The sequence below is a fragment of the Octodon degus genome, unplaced genomic scaffold (assembly GCF_000260255.1).
Source record: "Octodon degus isolate 3935 unplaced genomic scaffold, OctDeg1.0 scaffold00052, whole genome shotgun sequence".
NCBI classification, from domain to species: Eukaryota; Metazoa; Chordata; class Mammalia; order Rodentia; family Octodontidae; genus Octodon; species Octodon degus.
In genome coordinates, this window is record NW_004524628.1 from 6,116,963 (window position 1) to 6,137,839 (window position 20,877).

General features: G+C 44.7%; 1 protein-coding gene across 4 annotated transcripts in view; it reads right to left on the reverse strand.

Annotated features, from left to right (window-relative positions):
• Aff3 (AF4/FMR2 family member 3) overlaps window positions 1-20,877 on the reverse strand; it is a 535,781-nt gene that overhangs the window by 45,837 nt on the left and 469,067 nt on the right. For all 4 annotated transcript variants that reach the window (XM_023717412.1, XM_023717409.1, XM_023717411.1 and 1 more), the window contains one exon: window positions 5,357-5,543. In XM_023717412.1, coding sequence (XP_023573180.1) covers window positions 5,357-5,543 — 187 coding nt within the window. The remainder of the gene's footprint in view (window positions 1-5,356; window positions 5,544-20,877) is intronic.

Sequence of the window (20,877 nt, forward strand, 5' to 3'; positions counted from 1 at the left end):
TTGGTGGCTGCTATTTTTGTGTGATCTTTCCTTTTTTTTTTTTTTTTAACATTTATTTATTTATTTATTTATTTATTGTGTGTGTGCGGCCAGCTCAGCCCACCAGGGGGCGGGGCTGGCTGGCATGTGGTGCTGGGGATGGAACCGCAGTCCCTGTGCTTTGCCGAGCTTGTTCCAAGTAGGTGCTTTAGATCACTGAGCCATCTCGCCAGCCCCTGGTGGCTGCTATTTTTGTGTCACCTGCCTCCATTTCTTCCCAGGTGTGACCAGTGGAGATCAAGTCCTTCTGATCTGCACCAGCTTCCCAGGATGGGTGGGACCCTGCGCTGACTGGAGCAGAAAGGTGCATGTGTCAGAGACGACTTGCATGCCTGGGACACTCAGCCACCTGCTGCTGGCTTGAACACCAGCACTCCTCCTTCTAGGACCTGCTGTGGCTCATGCCTTTCATGGGAGAGAAGAAGGAAGACAATATGGAGCCCAGCACAGCCACGTGTGGGAAGAGCCACACTGAAACTTCCGAGTGGGAGCACTGCTAGTGGTGAACGGAATTTAACACATCTCCTATGGTCCTGTTGCCTGATGTGCTTTAGGGTCATTTTTCCCTGCACTTCACAGCTGAACAAATCAGTCTGAAGTACCATTTTCAACACATCACTAAATCACACTCCCTTTCCCAAAGATCTACAATAACCTCCTATTACCTCTCCAATGAAACCTAAATTTCCCCTGCTGACACTCAAGGGCCATCATCTGGTGATCATTTTTCATTGCTGGGACACTGGTAATATGCCTTCCATTTTACACACACTATTTATTTGAATCTTTACAGATAAGAAGTATTATCTCCCCTGATTTGTAGATGAGGCTCAGAGAAGTTCAGTGAAATGTCCATAGCGGCAGTGCCCTTTGGCTCCACCAAGACTAACCTGTGCTTATTTAATGTAAAGACCAGTTTCTGGGCATTCCTGCCCCGTGTGATGGTTGATCTTGACCATCAACTTGACTGGCTCGGGAGATGCCTAGGACATTGGTAAAGCATGCTGGTAGGTGTATTTGGGAGGTCATGGAGTGTGACCTTGGGGACTACATCTGGTTCCTGAACCCTTCCTTTCTGGCTTTTCCTTGCTCTCTGATTCCTGATGTCATCAGGTGAAGTAGTTTTGCTCTCCCATGACGTGCTACCTTGGAGTCAGCTAACCATGGACTGAAATCTGGAAATCCTGAGCCAAAGTAAATTTTCTTCTTTCAGTTATGGGTGTCAGGTATCATGTACCACCGACAGGAAGCCAACACAGAGAATTGGCACCAGAGATGTGAAGCTGTTGCTGTAAGTATGCCTGAACTTGTGGTTTGGAGCTGGTTTACGGGAGGAGTTTGGAAAGGTTTGGAGATGTGGGCTAGAGAAGTCCTAGAATGATATAAGCAGTCTGATGGGCAGTTTTGATGGGAGCCCAGAATGCTGACAGGAATACTGGCAGTAAAGGCCAGGCTCCAGAGGTTTCAGATAGAGTGAGGAAGTAAACTAGAGCCTACATGTGTTTCATTCTGGCACATGTTTTGTTTTGTCCATCCTTTTCACTTTGTGTGAGGCTAATACATTGCCCACACTCTCCTACTTTCTAGTGCAGCCTCAGAAAAGGAGGACCCATTCCTTTGAGATATGTTGGCTTTCAAACTAAAATGATAGCCTGAGACTTGAGTTTTAAGCCCTCCAAACAATACCTGATACTCAATAGTGGTCTTCTGATGTTCATATGTATCTCATGTGCATATCTCTGTATCTTTAACAAAGCTCAACTGTTTCTTCAGGCCAAGGCTCTGTGTCCTGTACACCCTTCGGAGCATACATGCTTGGTTAGGAGGCTGAATGCTGTGGTGCTCCTGCTAATGAGTGAGCTGTCACCATTCCCAACAACCATCCCACAAAATAGGCAGAGAAGCATGAGCTACCCTTCTGGAGAGAAGAGAGTTGCAGCCAGGGAGGACGAAATGATAGTTAAGCAGTGATAGAGAAGGGAGCCTTGGTCTCAGGCTGTAGCTCACCAACATGCCCTGGTGAAGACAATCCCTTTCTGGAATGTTCACTGGGGCTTCTGCCTGGTGTTTTTGTTTCTCAGCTCACTGCTTCTTATGTTCAGCTACAGTTCTGTTCCATGAACGACTTTCCCTCTGATTCATGCACAAGCCGTCTGCCATGTCCATGCTCCATATCCTTCACAGAACCCAGAGCCATGTACCTCAGAGGTGGCTTAGTAGTGGGCTCCATGTCACCTCAATGAGCAATGTGCATCATATTTCTACTTTCTTTCTTTTTTTTTTTCTTTTTTTTGTAGTACAGGCATCGAACCCAGGGTCTTGTGCATGCAAGGCAAGAGACTCCACCTCTGAGCTACATCTCCAGCTTCCTCTACTCTTTTTTTTTTTTTTTTTTTTTTTTTTGTGTGTGTGTGTGTGTGTGTGGCCAGCTCAGCCTACCCTGGGGTTGGGGTTGTCATGGCATGTGCTGCTGGAGATCAAACCACAGTCCCTGAGCTTTGCCTAAGCTTGCCTAAGCAGGTGCTTTAGACTGCTGAGTTATCTTGCCGGCCCCCTTTCTACTCTTTTTTTTTTTTTGGCAGAACCGGGGATTGAACTCAGGCCCTTGCACTTGCCAGGGAAGCGCTTATTCCACTGAGCCATCTCCCCGGCCCTTTCTACTCATTTTTAAGAAAGCACTGCAGAAGCATTTTACAGCATATGCTTTTAACTTAAATATTCCAAGAAGGAAGGTTTGCTGTGGTCAGATCCATCTGGTTAAGGCCACAGTGGGAAATGTGGTTTGCATGAGCAGTATTTAGGGCTGGGTGATGCCCTATGTAAAGAAATGGGCTCAACTTTATCCCAGGACTCAAAATGATGTCACTGTGTTTTATTTATTTGTAATGACTTGGGCAACCCTGGGCAAGGGAGTCTTGTGCACCTGTATCAGCGTGCCAGCTGAGCAGAGTGAGAAGGTGCACAGGGCCAGGAAAGCGCACAAGAAAAAGCTATATGCATAAGAGGAGGAGGCCAAGAACAACTAAATGCATACCAGGGCCTGGGAAGGGGGTGTGCAGGTGTTAATCTTGGGGAAATGTTAAAAGACACCTGCTTTTATTCCAGCAGTACCTCCCTTCGCAGCAGAAAGGAGTAAGGCTCTGTGTGGCTAACAATGCTTGCCACTTGGCATTTGCTCTGCAGAGAAGCGAGGAGTGGAATCCTTGCTGGGCCTCAGGGAGCTCTAACTTGTAGGCTGCTTTCGCTGACTTGTGCTCCTTGTCCCCAGCAAGGGCCTCTGACAGCTGCTACAAGAAATGGCAAGTGCCTTCTCCCCCGGGGTTACATGGCTTCCTAAGCTTCCTAAAGATCACAGCAACTTTAGAAAGAACTTGCTTAAAATGCTTTATAATTGTACTGCTTTCCAGCAGGTCAAGGTTGTGGCCCATTCAGGGGTTTCAGGAGTTGCCTTTAAGTGTGAAAAGGTGGCTCCACACTCATGAATTTAACTTACAGGGCACAAACTGGAGCCTGGGCAGGTTGGGCATCACAGACACTAAGGCTTTCTATTTACTGTCTCTAGGGTGTAGCTATTTATTATAACTAAATCTTCTGGAATTCCTCATAAGACAGATTTCATATGATACACAATTTTTTAAAATGTATTTTAGGATCTACAGGGTCTCACTACACAGGTAAGACAGACTTTATAAAAGTACAGCTCTTCTTTATTCTGTTGAAATCCTGTAGTTTTCTGTTTCAAACTATCCTTGTTGCATGTTAGCTCTATGAAGACAGGGGCATGTTCTGCCCTATAATGGCTTGTTCCAGAGACATGTGCTATGTCTAATGCCCAACAGGTATTTGTTCAATGAATGCGGAATGAGTGAATGAATGAAATTAGGAGAGAGGAATAAAAGTTTGGTTCCTGGGAGAAGCCAGAGTTAAAATAAGCTGGAAGGCTTTTCTAGGCTCATGTTGCTTGGCACTTTCCCTCATCAGATAGGTGGGTAGATTTATTTTATTTATTTACTGGATACAGGGTCTCACTATACAAACAGAATTGTAGTGATCCCCCAGTCTCAGCCTCCCCAGTGCTGGGATTAGAGGCATGCACCACCATACCCAGTTTTGGGGCCAGCACGGCATGCAACATCAGGGATTGAACCCAGATCCTTGTGCTTGCCAGGCAGGGGCTGGAACTGCTGAGCTATCCCCCCAGCTCTGTGGGTAGATTTAGATTGATGGACAGAGACAAGAACTTCCTGGGAAGGAGAAAATGATAAAAATGTGGCTATGCCAAGATGAATGGAGAGCTGGACTATAGAGTAGAAAGATATTGCACAGGAAGGAAGGATGGTGGGAAATAAAACAAAACATCTCCAGGGATACGAAGAGGTACTCTGTGAACCTGGGATAAGACATCACCACGTTGTCACTGCTTCAGGTGTGACAACATCTCGGGGCGACCCTGTAAGGCAGTCAGTCCTTGTCATGACTTGTGTTGCACGAGGGTTTGATTTCACATCAGAACCTATTTAGGAGTCTACACCCCAAAATAGTATAGAGGATTATAAGTAAAATATTAAACCCCACAATCCTTTAAGGAATCACAGCCTAATCTTCTGGCTCCCAAGACTTGAGAAGTTTGTCCCTTGTCTGTCTTTACCCAGGAATCTTTGTGCTCTGAATTACTATTTAATTCCCCCTTTCAACTTTCAGGCAGAAACAGCGCAGGTTTTCATTGGTGCCTCATAATAGTTTTATACAGGCTACTTAAATCTTCCCCATAGATACTCATCATAGCTATAAAAGGTTTCATTATTATTTGTGGGTGGATGCTAATTTCCCCTTTATATTTCCACAAAGAAAACACAGTTAAGCAGGTTTTGTTAATATTTATGGCCCCTGTCCTTCTGATCCACAACAAGCTGTGAAAAGGTGGGATTCTAAGCATGCCTAACCCATAAAACTCCTTCCTGTGATTTATGGTGGTCACACTGCCCAGGTGGCGAGCTTCCCTGTCTGGTTACTGCCTCCCTGACCCACAGGGAAACTCTTTCCATAGGTTATTTCCTGTTAGTGATTTTTATAGCACATTTGGAAATTTCTGGAAATTTTTGGACAGTGAAAGATGATGCTTCAGACTTCAAAGGAAGCAATCATTAGGGGGTTTCGAGGAAGGGGCACAAGTGGAGCAAGTGAGGTGCCCCAGGTCTCAAAGGTCCTCTGTCTTGTCTGAGGTTGGGGGGTGCAGGAGGCTTAGGAGGTAGGGACAGGAGAGCCTGAGAGTTGGGGACTCCCTGGCCTCCAGCCCAGGGGGTGGGGCGGGGCTTACCTCCGGGCTGGAGTAGTGGGGTGGCTTGCTGCCCTCACTCTCGCTGGAGCTGCTCTCTGTCTCCGAGTCCGATCCCGAGCTGCTCTCTGAGTCGCTGGAAGAGCTGCTGCTGCTGCTGCTGCTGCCACTGCTGCTGCCCTTGCTGGACGGCACAGAGCTCCTGCAGTTGGTCTGCTGGCCCGAGGCGCTGCCAGGTGGTGAAGGGAAGGGAAGGGAAGCCAAGTGAGCAAACAGGAAGGCGCCCGCAGGCTGCCACCCGGGTGCAGGGACGGGGAGGCACACACTGCGCGTCTGTCTCAGGGAGCGTTCGGTCATCCAGATCAGAGGCAGCCCGGTGATGGAACAAAGCGAACCAGGCACAGAAATAAAACCGAGGATGGAAGCTGGTTCTCCTCCGGAGCTGGGCACTGGTTCTGCGGTGTTCAGTGGCCACTTTAAAAAGTAGGATGGTCTTGAATCCAGGTGGCCCCTGTGTGGATGCTCTTTCTGGGAACCGCTTTTCCCTCGCACCCCCTAAGTCACCTACACAAATGGGAGAAATCCAGAAAGCTGGAAATTGTTTGTTATGTGTCGAACTGACTGACTGCTTTACTTTTGCCCCAGAGGAAAACCGAGCCTGATGACAAGCAGCAGGAAGAGGACTGACAGGAAGGGACAGTTAGCAAGCCTGCTGGAAGGGCCCACATCTCAGGGCTGTCAGAATTCAAAACTTGCTTCCCCCTTTTTTCCACCTGCGGAGTCTAGGACTGTCTTCATTCCTGGACCCAGCCTCGTATGAACCAGAAGCTTTTCTCTGAGTCTTTAGTAAAGAACTACGATCTCTCACGTATGAACTTTTGTATATTCTGGACTTTAAGAGGCAAATTTACACTTAGTGTTTATACGCAAGCTGAGCTTTGCTTCAAATTCCTCAGAAACAACAGGAAAAACCAATCCGTGCTTTCCACGGGTAATTCATTAACCACAAAAAAAATCAAATAGCACGGAGCCACCCAAAGAGCATTTTAGTCAAAGAGAAAAATCCCACTACTCATATTATTTTCAACATCTTCCAACTCCTTTATTAACTGAATTGCAACATACTTGAAAGTGTTCTTGTGAGGTCCAGCGCTAAGTCCCCCAAAAGTGCTGGTCACTTTTTTATGTCAAGTCAGCAAGAAACCTGCATCATTTTCACGTGGCCACAGCTTCCACAGGGTTCCATGTCTGAGGAGGCAGGGCTCATTAGGGTTTATGGTTTTGAGTGCAAGGCAGCTGCACAAGGTAAAGGACCCCTCCCACCATCCCTTAAATCTCTGACGAATTCTTTGCCCAATGACAGACTCTTGTAAATCCCTGGTGTGGGGGCCAGGAGGAGGGCAATTCTCATTACGAAAACCACAAGACAAAAAGCCATCTTGTAGGACCTCTGACGGCAAAAGTGCCTTTCTGAATGGCGGTTTTCGTCTCTTCCTACCAGTGTCATGGTCCATGCACAATGCCTGCCAGGTTCGTGCTATGCCTGAGTGGTAGTGATTTCTTTTCCTCCTCCTCTTCTTCTTCCTGCTCCTCCTCCTAAAACTACTGGGTTCTGGCCAAATGTGAACACTTGGGAATCCATATTAAGGGTTTGTTGTGCAGCCCCTAAATTTTCCTGTTAAAAGGATGGTGGGTACAGAAGCCTGAGAAAGAGATTTAACTCCCTGCTGCACTCTGGGCTGACGTGTGCTGAAGAGCAGGAGAGTAAGACTAAGAACTTTGATCGGTATATTCTCTGGGCTTATATTCAAATGAGGAACATGTCAAGCTGGTTCTGTGTGTGCCTGGGTGGAGGCAGGGTGTGTGTGTGTGTGTGTGTGTGTGTGTGTGTGTGTGTATGTAAAGACAGTAAATAACTGTCTTTAAAAAGTAGCCTTTTAGTTTCTGGTGAAAATGTCCCCTGAACAGTTACCCTGCTGTTTTCTGTTAACGATTGCTTTCTGTGGTAATGAGGTATCCAAGGCCAAGGTGACCTGAATTAGACTGACAGAAAAACCTTATTCGCCTGTTTCCTCTCCCTTAAATTAGGCAACTGACTTAGACTGACAGTTTTACTGGCAAAACTGTTATTTGTGTTTAAAACAGCTGAGAGAGCCAAGGATTGAGACATTTCTCCATGCTGTGCTTGTGAGAGGCTCACAGTATCTTTGCGATCAGGGCTGAAAATACATAGTCCTGACTTGCGATGATCTGACTTAAGATTTCTCAACTTGATGAAGGTGTGAAAGCGATATGCGCTCATTACAGTCAAGGCAGATTTTGAATTTAGATCTTTTTCTCAGCTAGTGACATGCAGTCTGGTCAGGCTGGGTTGGGGCAGTTCACACTCAGCCAAGAGATCAAAGTGTCCTGAGATGTTGGTAGGTGTACTGCATTGAATGCTGCTTCCTTTTCTGATTCTCCTCTCCTTCCCCCTTCCTTTTCCTCTCCTCTCCTCCCTGCCCTCCTCCTTTCTCTGCTCTCTCCCTTTCTCTCTGTCTCTATATGTCTCTGTCTGTCTGTCTCTGTCTGTCTGTCTGTCTGTCTGTCTGTCTGTCTCTCTCTCTGTCTCCTTTTTTTTTTTTTTTTTTTATATATTTTTAATTAAAAACAAGTTTTGGGTTTTTTGTTTTGTTTTATCTTTTGTTTTTTTTTTTTTTTTCCCACACAGGGGATTGAACTCAAGGGATTTACCCTAGGCTACATCCCCAGCCCTTTTAATTTTTATTTTTGAGATGGGGGCCTCACTAATTTGATATCATTTGCCTGGGCTGGGCTTGAATTTGTGATCTTCCTGCCCCAGCCTCTCAGAATGTTGGGATTTCATGAGTGAATCACCTTGCCTGGATAAATCCATTTTCAATTTATGATATATGCAATATTTAATACAGCCAATGGGACACAGCCCCATGGTACATTGAGGAATATCAGGTCTTTCTACATCATTGGTCTGGGTGGAGAGGGTCTAGCCAGGGAAAAAGCTGAGGATGTCACAGCCTTGCCCGAAGGGTGCTGTGGGCCAGCTCTGAGGTCCAAAGGACGACCTGGCTTCCCTCCATTGAGGTAGCTCCATTACCTGGTGTGCATGTCTTGGGGGCAACCCATTACCCTGGGCTCAGGATAGAGACTATTCTTTTTGTTTGTTTTTCAAGACAAAATTATACATTTATTTATTCAATAAAGTTTTCAAAATTATTATGTATTTTGATAATTTGTTCAATTTTCATTGCAAGATAATGCTAAGCACTTATTACTACCAGTTATTATAATTGTTAAACATCCTTTCTGTATGTTAACTGAGTAACAAAAATATGACAGAAAATTAAAGCTGAGATGAAAAGTTTTTATTATCTGGTAATCTGTTCAACTACTTTGAAGATAATGATATGTAATGTAATGACCCTTGGTGATTTCCTATCATCTTGTTTTGAAATTCTGCATCATTTTTAATGTTTTGAAATTTTTTATTCTCAGGCCAGCCAGATAGCTCGTGGATTAAAGCACCTGCTTAGGCAGGTACAGGGGCAGGGGTTCATCCCTGGAATGCCACACTGGCCCTGCTCCTGCCCCCAGGGCACGCTGAGCCAGTGAATTGGTGGTGCATGCCTGCAATTCCAGTGCTTGTGAGGCTGAAAACAGAAGAATCACATGAGTCCAAGCTGTGTAGTGAAACCCTGTAGACCCCAAATTAAATACATAAAAATAAAAAAATAAAAATTTATTCTCTTTATAAAAAATGTAACAAAACAGATGAATCTTTTTTTTCTCTAACAAACTCAGATCAGAACTGTGAATTCTGACAGATAACTAGTTTGCCACTTTTTGTTGAATGTCTAGTAAAGTTTTTTATGCTTAATAAAAGCACTAAAGATATATTTAAAATCATATCACAAGATAACATTCCCTCATATTTTTTAACCCATGGACCTATCAGAACTCAGAGCTTATGCCAAATACGGTATGAGAGAATTTGTTTATCTGAGACTTCGATGTGACCCAGGGCTGCAGGTAGAGAAAGGAGTGTGGACGCAGAGAAGCCAGGCAGGTCTCTTGGAAAATAAAATCCAGAAGATGGAGAAGCACCCAGCAGAAAGACCTTCCTGAAAGAAGGCTTTATACACTTAAAATTGCAAAGCAAATGCTAGCAGTGCCGGCTGTTGTGTGTACACACCCAAGATGCGGAAAAAAAGTAACTCAGTGGAATTTTCTCTGAAATAATACCACACACTGGTTGACATGATGACACAGCTTTGGAGGTGTTTCAGTGCACTGCGTGCCAAGTGCTTGGACCCTATGCCACTTCATGAACATGGTGCTGCTGACAGTGAAGAGAGCAAAACGTCACTGAGATCATGGAATAAAAGTTTTTGTGTCACCAAAGCAAAACACAGTGCTCAGCATTCGTATGGAATTACTGGATGGAAAAAAAAAATGGGGAAAATCCACCTCAGGGCTAATGAATCTTAAAAATAGAGCTACAGCCTTTCAACAACGAGACAATCTTCCCTTCCTCCCTCCCAAACCAGAGCCTCACCCATGGTAGGAAAGTGCTGTCCCAATCAGTCACACCTTCTGTATCACTTCTTTTCTGATTAAGAAAAAGAACAAGTGAGGATTTCAGGCTTTTATATTCTTCCAGGTTTAATGCTCCTTCCTTTCTGAGAAAAATTTTTAAATGGACTCTATTCCATCTGCTACAATTTCAGCATGGTTTCCTCACAGAGGGTGTGTTTACTTTTTGTATCTTGATTTTATTAACTGTTCTGCTGGTTTTGTGAGTAGCTGGGACTCCCAACACTTCAAAACACACCTTGGTGGCATGTCTGGCTTTACTTTTTTTTTTTTTTTTTGCCATGCCCCTTCCTTTGGCTCCACTAACTCATTTCTTTCAGAATCTGGCCGGAGCCAAGTCTGAACACAGACCATGAAAGAAAAGACCTTCAGGAGTGCTCCTGCTGCCAAGTGAGGTGCAGGGTATGGATAAATAGCCTTAGCTGCTCACAACTGCTCTCTGACAAGTGACCTGGGGGTGGGCTCTGTGCCCCCTTGGCACTTTCGGCACAGCTGTGCTGCCCAGCTCAGCGCCAGGCGTCCTGTGGGTGCTCTTGGCACTGCCTGAAGGGTAGCATGGAGCTTCTTCTCACTTGGCCTCTGTAGGCATGCAGCAAAGGCCTCACCTCCCATCCGAGATCGGCAACTGCCAATGGTATTCCTTTTTTTTTTTTTTTTTAATGTATCAGTTATTTAATTAGGTTCTTAGTAAGAAATTTAGAACACTAATTTATGAGGATAAATTCTACTTGTCAGAGCAAAAACAGATCATAGGTAGCACTGGAGCTGAGGAACAGCTTTGATTTTTGCTAAAATCTGTGAGTCCACTGCTTTCTGATCCACCTTGCGCTGCTCTGAAATCTGGTATCTCTCTTTCTTGGTGTCCAAGATCTCACCCTCCTGGTGTCTGGGTTTTCGCTGCTGCTGCTTCTTGAAGTAAGCATCAGTGAGGTGTATGGGGATTTTCACTTTGATGATATCAACTTTTGTAGAGGTGGCAATGACAAATTTTTTCATAGAGGAACACGATTAAGGCTAAGAGGCCCAGTCACAAGTAACAAGCCACTGGCCAACTGCTTCAGAAGACCACTCTCTTGCCTCTGGGATGCCCGGTGAGCCAGGAGTGATGCTAGCTCGAGGTTTCCTCCCATGCTGACTGAAGGCTTTCTTGCCGTGGCTCAAGAGTTTTTGGGGTACATCTTCAGTAGGGTAGTATCTAGGCATTTTTCGAAGCTTAACCACCCGGGTACCTCCATTCTTGTCTCCACTGACTGGCTTTGTGATCGTAGCAAGAACTTTCTCCTTTTTCTTCTCAACCTTTGATTTAGCAGCTGTGTACTTTCTCTTGTACAAAGCCTTTCTGGAATACATAGCAGATCGGGAGTATCTACCAATTCCTCTAACCAGGACAGAACTTCGGCTGCAGTGGGGCTGCCCCTTTTTTGGACTTTCTTTTGCCTTCACCATACCCTTTTACCAGTACCACTGGCAGAAGCCTTCTTGGCTTTGGGTTTCTTCTTTTTAGTGTCTGGCTTTCAGTTTTTTCACCTGCCATCTTGCAAGATGGGAAAAGAGAACTAAGCTTCCGATCTTCAGTCTATAAGCAATAAATTGGTGTTCCTTGATGACAGCATCTCTATAGACATCTGTGGATCTAAAGCCACGACTGCACTGTGAGGAGTGAAGGGGAAAGCTGGCTCAGGAGTGCAGAGAATCAGATTTCAGGAAACAAAACCAATGCAACCGTTGGCTCTGCACTGAGCAGTTTTCGTTGATGCTGCCGCCCCACTGGGAACAGTTTCTCTGTCTAACATTGCCTTTGAAGCTCTTCGTGCTCTGGTCTCTGCTGCTTTCTGTGCCCAGAAGTCCTCGCTTTCTTGTCCTAGGTGCTGCTACCGCACACTCACTCCTGGGGCTGAGGTGCGTGACGTGCTACTCTGTCATGTTTCTCCCAGGTTTCCCAGATGTGACTGCTGTCGACTTCGCTATGGCAGACCTTGCCACATTAAGGACAGAAATCATCCGATTTATCCTGTCATGCACCTCCAGAGCTAGTAGAGGGTCTGACATAAGTAGATTCTCAGCGAAAGTAGCTCGAATGAAGGAAAAAAAATGCTGGAGGTGCTGTGCAAGCCAGTGGATTTGGTGGACTCTGAAGCAGCCCAAGAGATGTCCATGTAGAGCACACGCGTCTTTTTCTCTGTTGTGTGTGGGGAAAGCTACAACAGGTATGTAGACAAACTGTCTACATACCTGGTCGAGAACTGATGGCTGATAGGGGAAAGTGAAGTGTCTGGATATAAGAAAAGCCAATGCTTAATGTGATGACAAATCTCATTTTTAAATGCTGATAACTGGTTAGGCACAGTGGCCCATGCCTGTATTCCCAGCTCATGGGAGGCTGAGGCAGGTGGATCACTGTAAATTTGAGGCTGGCTGATGCTACATAGTGAGTTCAAGGCCAGCCTGGGTTACATAGTGAGTTCCCGTCTCAAAAAAAAAAAAAGCTGATAAGTAATTTGAAGTTTTAATCCTAACAATGGCAGAGGAGGCCTGTGACACTCTTGATCTGCATCCTGAATGTCTGGCAGGGCTCCATTTAAAAGAGACAGACACCAAGAGATCACCGCCAGGAGAAGTTTTACCAGCCTAGGGCCAGGGACAAAGAAGTTAACCAATTGCAGAAGGGCTCTTCCTTTTCTAGCTCTTTTTTTTTTTGAAAGTAATTACAGCTTTACTAGAAATTAAAAAATACTACGCACATGTCCCTCACTGCCTCCCCCATGGTTACACCCCAGAGGTATTGAAATAGCAAAGCCAGAAAACCAGGAAGGGCACAACATGCACACAACGCCCTGTCATCTTATCACATGGTTTCCTCTAGCCACCATGACAACAGAGACACAGAGGTTTTTGTCAACACAAGGATCTACCTGTGTTCCCTGGCAGGTGACACTTGCTTCTCTTCCCCCAAATGTTCCCAACCTCTGGCAACCAGTATTTGCCCTTTCTAAAATGTTCTTTTGAGACTGTGGATAGATGGAATCATATAGTATGTGCTTTTTAAAAAGCAGATGCATTAAGATTATATACATATAATATGTATTATGTATGACTTTATCTGAGGACCTCTCCTTTACTTCTAAAATTCTAATTCTTCCTTTTAAAAACATTTATATGACTGATGCATAGAAATTGTACATATTTATGAAGTACTATGTATCATATATAATGCATCCTTTTGGGGATGGGTTTTTTATCATACAAAACAATGCCCCGAGGCCCATCTGAATTGCTGAGTTTACTGTGCCTTACAGTAGCTTCTCCCTTTCTAATGTGGAGTAGTATTCCATGCTATTCTCTTCCAAATTATGGATGTTTAACCATTCACCCATTTGGGTTGCTTTCAGTTTTGGGTATTAAAAATAAAACTGCTATGAATATTTGTATGTGGGGTTTTGTGCAGAAATACATAATCATTTCTCTGGAATGAAGGATAAGAAATATGACTGCTGAGTTTTAGGATAAGTGTTATGTTTTCTTTTTAAAGAAACTGTCACATGATTTAATCATTTTCTACTGTCATTTGGTATATGTTTAGAAATGCTCTGTCTTCCTAGGACATTAAGTTGCTTATCACTGTGTAATGTCCCACCCTGTCCCTGATATTTTCTTTGCTCTGAAGTTGACTTTATCTGAGGACCTCTCCTTTACTTCTAAAATTCTAATTCTTCCTTGTAAAAACGTTTAAATAACTGAGGCATAGAAACTGTACAGATTTATGAAGTACTATGTGTGCTTCAGTATGTATTTCCATGGGTACTGCTTAAATTAGGGTAAGCATATCTATTTCCTCAGTAATTATCATTTATTTATGGCCAAAACCTTCAAAATATTTTCCTATAGCTTTTTAAAAACCGTCATACATTACTATTATCATGTGCAGTACACCACCACACCAGATCATCTCTCCCCTAAGCACAACTCAGCACCTACTGGTCGCGCTTCCCGCCCTTCCCCCCACTTCCTCCCAGCCTCCGGTAATCATCGGTGCATTCTCATTTCTATGAGGTCAACTTTTCTGTGTTCCAGGTATGACTGAGGTCATTTACTACTTGTTTTCCCACACCTGGATTATTTAAATCGTTTAGCATAATGACCTCTAATCCATCTATATTTTTCTTTGATTAATGTTACTGTACATCTTTTACATATATTTACTATCAACTTACCTGTCTTATTATATTTGAATTAAGCATACAGACATCATATAATTGAATTGTAATTTTTAATTTTGCCAACATATTTTAGCTGATGAATTTAGGCCTTATGTATTTGGTACAGGGTCTTACTACGCAGCTTGGACTTGTAGTGATCCTCCTGTTTTCAGCCTACCCAGTGGTGGGACTACAGGCGTGTGCCACCATGTTTGGTCTTGGCGGCATGTGGTGCCAGGCATCAAACACCGGTCCCTATGTTTGCCTAAGAAGTTATTTAGTCTGCTGAGCTATCTTGTCGGCCCTGAACTTAGGTCTTTTATATTTGATGTCATTGCTTGTATGTTCAGAGCTTAAAATTGACACTAGTTTTTATTTTCTCCTTAGACCTTCTATTGTCTCTTTTCTGCCTTTGTTTTCCTTAGAACATGTTTCAGAGTTTTATTTTAATTTACTTACAGTGTTTTTAAATTTATATCTTTGTACAGATTTTTATATATGTTTTCTAAATGTTACATTGTATATAATATATTGCAATGGTTATTTACGAGTTTGAGTGAAATCCATGACATATTCTGAATTGTTTTAAATACTTCTACATACACTGAGAATAACAGCAAGCATTGTTTCAAATTTTGCTCTAATGCAATTTAGAAAGCGTAACAGGAAAAGGAAATTTACTATAAGCATCCATATTTTTACTTTTCTGTTGTTCTTCTAACTTGATAGTCCCAGGTTCTTTCCTATTTCAAGAACTTTCTTCAGCCATTCCTTTAGGGCTGATCTGGTGATAAAGCCTCTTCCTTTTCCTTCATCTCTGGTCTGTAAGAGCCTTTCCTTCCTGAAGGATTTCACTGGGTGTTGATTTTTGGGTTGACAGTTCTTTTCTTTCAGCACATAAAAAAGGAGGTGTGACTTCCTTATGGCCTCTGGTTTTGGAACTTAGTACTTTAAATATTAGTTTTTTATTTTTAGAAATTTCACTGTGATGTGTCTTGTCATGGGTTTCTTTGGATTGTTCCTCTTTGATATTTATTCAGGTTTGTGAATTTTGTAAAAATTTGGTAAACTTGAAGTCATTGTAACTGTGAATACTTTCTGAATGACTTTTCCAGTGCTACACTTTCTGATATTTTGACAGCACAAAGTGGGCTCTTTCCTTATATTCCAGAGCCCCTGTAGATCTGCCTCCCCTTCTTCAGTCTCTCCTTTTTCTGGTTGCACCTTCAACCTCAGTGACTGTTTCCCCTCTTCTCTCTTTTTTTGCTATTGAGTTCATTCATGGAGGTCTTAAAAGTTTGGGGTATTGGATTTTTCTGTATGAAAATTTCCATTTGGTTTTTCCTCATATTATCTACTTTTTTGCTGAGGCAAATCATTCATTTGTTTCCTGCATGTTCTTAACTGCTTACTGAACTGTCTATGATGGCGGCTTTAAACTTCTTGCTTGATAAATCCTAACATCTGTGTCATTTCAATATTGGCATCTGTTGACTGTCTTTTGCTATTTCTGGTGAGATTTCCTAAGTTCCTACTATGATAAGTGATTTTTCTATTGTATTCAAAGCATTTTATTTCTGTATTGTAAGAATTTTGATTAAAAAAAATTCTCCCAATTTAGCACAGCTCCACCCTCCCCCCCCCAGCAGATGCTGGGAAGGGTGTCTCCTTCCACCAGTGCAAGGTGTGGGTCTCAGCTCTCTGCATGGCTTTTAAGCTGGGGCTGGGCTGGGGCCACAAGTATTTTTCCATGGTTCTTATCTGGGATAGGGCACTTATTATCTGAAAGCTGTCTTCTTGTTGAGTATGTTGGATTTTCTGGGGTTCCTTTTGATCTGTGTCTGTGGCCAAGTCGTCAGCTTCTCCAGCATTTACTCTGTGCTTTATGGGGGCAAAAAAAAAAAGAAAAAAAAGTCCGAGAACCCACTGCCTGCCTGTTGTCAGGCCTGAAGTGCCCAGCTGACCTGCTGTAAGTCTTCTCATGTCTCTCTGATGTATAATATTGAAGGATTTCACTGCCCTTCACTGGAGAAGGAGAGTATGGTATACCATCCTCTTGTTCCAGGACACGCAACACTCACCTGATGCCTGGGCAAGCAGGAGGGAGCCACTCTGACTACTTCTAAATCCTGGCTCAGGCTAATTGGGTCAAAGCTGATAAATAAACCCCCATGCATGTCTCTGCTACAGCCTCTGACTATTTGTCACCTAGTCAAAGTAGCCCCTCACCTAGTCATTTAAAAATCTCTTATTATGGGAAGTAAGCTAGACAGACCTTAAAAGGATGCACAGCACCACTGAAGAGGACACGTCACCAAGGGTGCAAATAGCCCTGCGAGAAAAATGACTCAGGAAACGCCGTGGTAAAAATGTTAAGGGGGGGAAGGTGCGTACTTTAAATCTTATGTTCAGAGTGAAGCATTATTTCAGTGTACTTGTGAGGAAAGAGATGTTTACTTGGTTGCCACTTAGCTGTGGGCAGGGAAACTGTTGAAGAATACCTAGACCTTGACTTTGCTTTTCCCTAAGGTGAAGAAGGGCCTTGCTGACTCTTGGTGCTGCTCCAGATTGGGTTAGAATGTCTCCTGGCACCTACCGGCAGGCTCCTCTTTTCTAGCTGGTGCCTCAGGTATGCTTCCGTGTCTTTAGCTAAATAATCTGAAGACCTACTCTCAGCTCACAGGGGTGTGTGTAGCCAGTCTACCGGCTAGAGTAGCATGACTGCAATGACGTAAATACCAGGGCAGGGAGGACATGTACTTGTACTGGTTACCTTTCCTGTTACTGGGACAATATACCTATGCCTGCAATTTAAAGGTGGGGTTATCAGTCAAGTGTGGGGGTGCAGTCCTGTAATCCCAGCCCTCAGAAAGACGCTGAGGCAGGAGGATCACTGTGAGCTCGAGACCAGCCTGGGCTACAAAGTGAGCTCAAAGCCAGCCTGAACTGTACAGCGAGACCCTGCATCAAAAAGAACAAAAAAAAAAAAAAAAAAAAACAACTTAAATAAAGGACAGGTTGATTCTGGCCTGTGGTTTCAGAGGCCTCAGTCCATGGCCAGATGGCTCTAAGACAGAAACATCCTGGGGAAGAAAACTGTTTCATCCCATGGCATGTCAGAAAGGAACAGCAATGGAAGAGCACTTGGTCCTCATGGCCCAGTGACCCCTTTTGTTCACCTGGGCCTTGATCTAGGTAATATTACTACTGTTTTCTGGCTTTGCTTCCTTCAACATTTTTCAGGTTCATTTGATAGTATATTTCCAAACTTTTTCAGTTGAAGGGTTATCCAGCTATTTGTATTTGCATCCTTGGTGGCCATCCTTGGTGGCACATAAATTAGGGAGGCATCTGAGACTATTCGCTCACATCCAAATATAAGTCTCTATAGTTGCAGGCCACTGGCCTTGCTAGGCTCCGCTTTAGTTTACTGTCTAGATAGAAGGTTGCTGCAGGCTTAAAATTCTCTGACCAAACAGTTAGTTGGAAGATTCCTTTTAGCTGAAGACACTATGTTGAGGTTCATACAAAAATAAACAAGATGGGAATGTGGGTTACCCTAAGTGCAAGTTTTGGGGACTGGTGGCTTCCTCCTGAAGGGAGACCCTTAGAGCTTTGGTGAGAGGAAAAGCCCAGGAGGAGGGATGGGCAGCACAGTTCATTCACTCTGACCTGGGAGCAGGGCAGGATCAAGGAATAATCTGGGTCTCTGGCTTTAGGAAAGGATAAAAATCAGCAGAACCGTCCATGGTTACCAGGAGAGAAACTCAGTAATGTAGGAGGTCCATAAACTGGCACGTAAATTATGTCTCTTTCAACTGCTGATGCTATCGTAGTACCTGGACTTCTTTCTGCTACCAACCAAGGAACCCAGGCATCTTCCCTCTCAGCCTACGGGCCGTTTACAGAATTCTGTCAGGCAATGGCACGCTCACACCTAAGTTCCTATTTAAGAATTGCTCTGGAACACAAGGCTGAACATCAGTTTCAGACATCAGAGCACTCAAAGGTCACTTGTCATTTCCTGAGTTTTTATCCTTTATGTTACCAAATGGCAAGATGACAAAATGCCTTTAATTCATACCCTGCTGACACTCTAGTCTCCTGCCTTAGACAGACACTGCCCCAGCAGTGCATGAACAATTCTTGAGCCTGAAATTCTTGAGTTTGCACTGCTACCAAAGGAGAGCTGGCAGGGAGTGGGCCTGCTTCTGGGCTCATTAGCATTTCTTTGGAGGATGGGTGGGGAGGAATGTTCTCCTCTAGATGACCCAAGGCAAAAGCCAGTTGCTTAGAGCCATGGGTCACATTTGGAACAAATCTTGCTTTCAGTTGAATAAAGGCCCATGTGTGGCCCAGCCGCACCTTGACAAAGGTGCATCGCAAATACAATTATTTACATTCATTGGATCCCCAAATGGTGGGCTTGTTGATAGTTTTTCTCTCTAATAAAGTTATCTGTCCAATAATTGGAGAAGATGTTTTATGGATGGAAGGCTCTGAATGGGATACGTGGGGGTCTGATGGATGGAAGGCTCTGAATGGGGTACGTGGGGGTCTGTTCTTCCACTCTGTCTGGTGCTGTGGAGTAAATGCTATGGGTGCCTGCTATACATGCACTCTAGCTCCAGCTCCAGCCCAAGTTTACTGCATGTAACTCACAATGCATAGCTGGTTGTCCCACAGAACAATCAAATGTGTGCTCACGAAGGAGCAGAGTGCCTGCTGGGCAGTCCAAGATCACACCATGCCTGAGCACCGCCCTGTTCCCTCTCCACAATCTCTTGTTTTGCTTTAGCACAGGAAGCTGATGGGGCCCAGAGTAAGGGCAGCACCTGAGTATTTACCAACCAGGATCTTGGGTTTCCTAACCTCCTCCTAAACCCAGCTCTGGCTGAACAAACCAGTTCCATCTCTCTCCTGTGTTTAAAGCAAGCAAAGTGAGCCGCTGAGTATCAGCACGTGTGGTGTTTAATTTGCATCTCACCCAGGAGCGAGAGATGCAGCCATGAAGAGCAAAAGGGATTTCATGGAAACCAAATTGTGGTGTCTGAGACCTCAACTTGGGGTCACACCAACTCCAGCTGTGATCTTGTTAGCTGTCTTACACCGAGCTGGACTTGTTCCTTGGGGGAGGACTGTCAAGGCAAACATGCAAAATATTATTCAGGTGTTTCCGCAGGTAGTGCCGTGTGTAAGGCCTGAGCAGAGGCTGTGCTAACATAGTAGTGCTGATACAACGCGTCTGGTGACAGAGAACAGGAGCCACAACTAAAATAAGCAAAAACTCGACAAGGACAATGCAGGCCTCACACTCAGAGACCCAGGGAGGGGCGTTTCCAGAATTGGGTGTTTCAGTGGCTGCTCAGTGGCCCTCCCAGGATCCAGCCTCCCCCTTTCATCTTTCTTCTCTGGTATGAGGTTGGTGGTCCCCATCGCTGCTGCAGTGAGCACACAGTTGACCATGTCCAGAAGGATGGATGCACAGCCTGGTATCCCATGTTAAGTAGATCCCCCCTTAGGCTTCACGGGCTTGAATTCTGCCACACATACACTTAGTAGATCTGTTCTACACATGGGTGATAAAGAAAGTGACACCAGAGGATGACCCCTTAGGACTATAAGTCTCTAGCTCTGCCCTGAAGAGCTCTCTTAGGGTAGAGGGTGTTGGATGGGGGTCTCTTAGCAAGGAGTGAGGCTGTCACATGTCTCCTCCTTCCACAGACAGCTGCACCACTGACAAGGCTGCAACAAGATATACTGAATGAGCCACATGCAGGCCCCATGGCTGCCAGTTTCAACAAGGTTTGGGGCGGCTCATAAAGGCTCATGTGCTCAAGGACAGGTGCCTCCATGGCCTTGTGGAGAGGTGGCAGGAGGGGTGGGGTCCAGCAGAAAGTGGTATGTCGGGGGTGCTGCCTTTGGAAAGGCTCAGTGTTTCTCTTGAAGGACTGCATTAGCGCTCATGGGAGCGGGCCATCACAGCCGACCAAGCCTGGCCCCTCCAGTCTCCCGCATCCTGGTTCACACATCTCCTTCTCTGCTTATCCACCATGTCACGACAGTCAGAAGGCTCTCACTGGACACTGGGGCCATGCTGTCTGGACTTCCTAGTCACCAGAATTCTAAGCCATATAAATAATTTTTTTTAGCTCCTGTTGTTATAGCAGTGGAAAACAGACTAAGACTATGACCCACAGGGTCACTGATAGGCTATGCCATGAGATTCCAGAAGAGAGCCAGGTAGCCAGCAATCTACACCCCGAGGCTGTAGTTCTAGACTCTACATAACTTCATGAGGGTCAAAACCTTCTCCTCTGTTAGGATATGAGCTTGGATTACTCTCACTCCTAACAGCCTTCAACAATGTGGAGTTACCTTAGTCACTCTTCTCATGACTGGGACGAATCATTAGACACAACTTAAAGGAGGAGAGGTTTATTTCATCCATAGTTAGCTGGCTCCTGGGAAGGAAGGATGTGGGGGAAGGGTCTGGCAGAGGGGAGCTGCGCACATCATGGTGGACAGGAAACAGAGAGAGAAGGTCGTGCCTCTTCAGACTAGAACCCATCCCCCAACAGCCTTAGAAATTACTCGTGGGGCTGGGTGCGGTGGCACACACCTGTAATTCCAGCACTCAGGAGGCTGAGGCAGGAGGATTGCTGTGAGTTTGAGACCAGCCTGGGCTACAAAGTGAGCTCAAGGCCAGCCTGAACTGCATAGCAAGACCTTGTCTTAAAAAAAGACCAAAAAAAA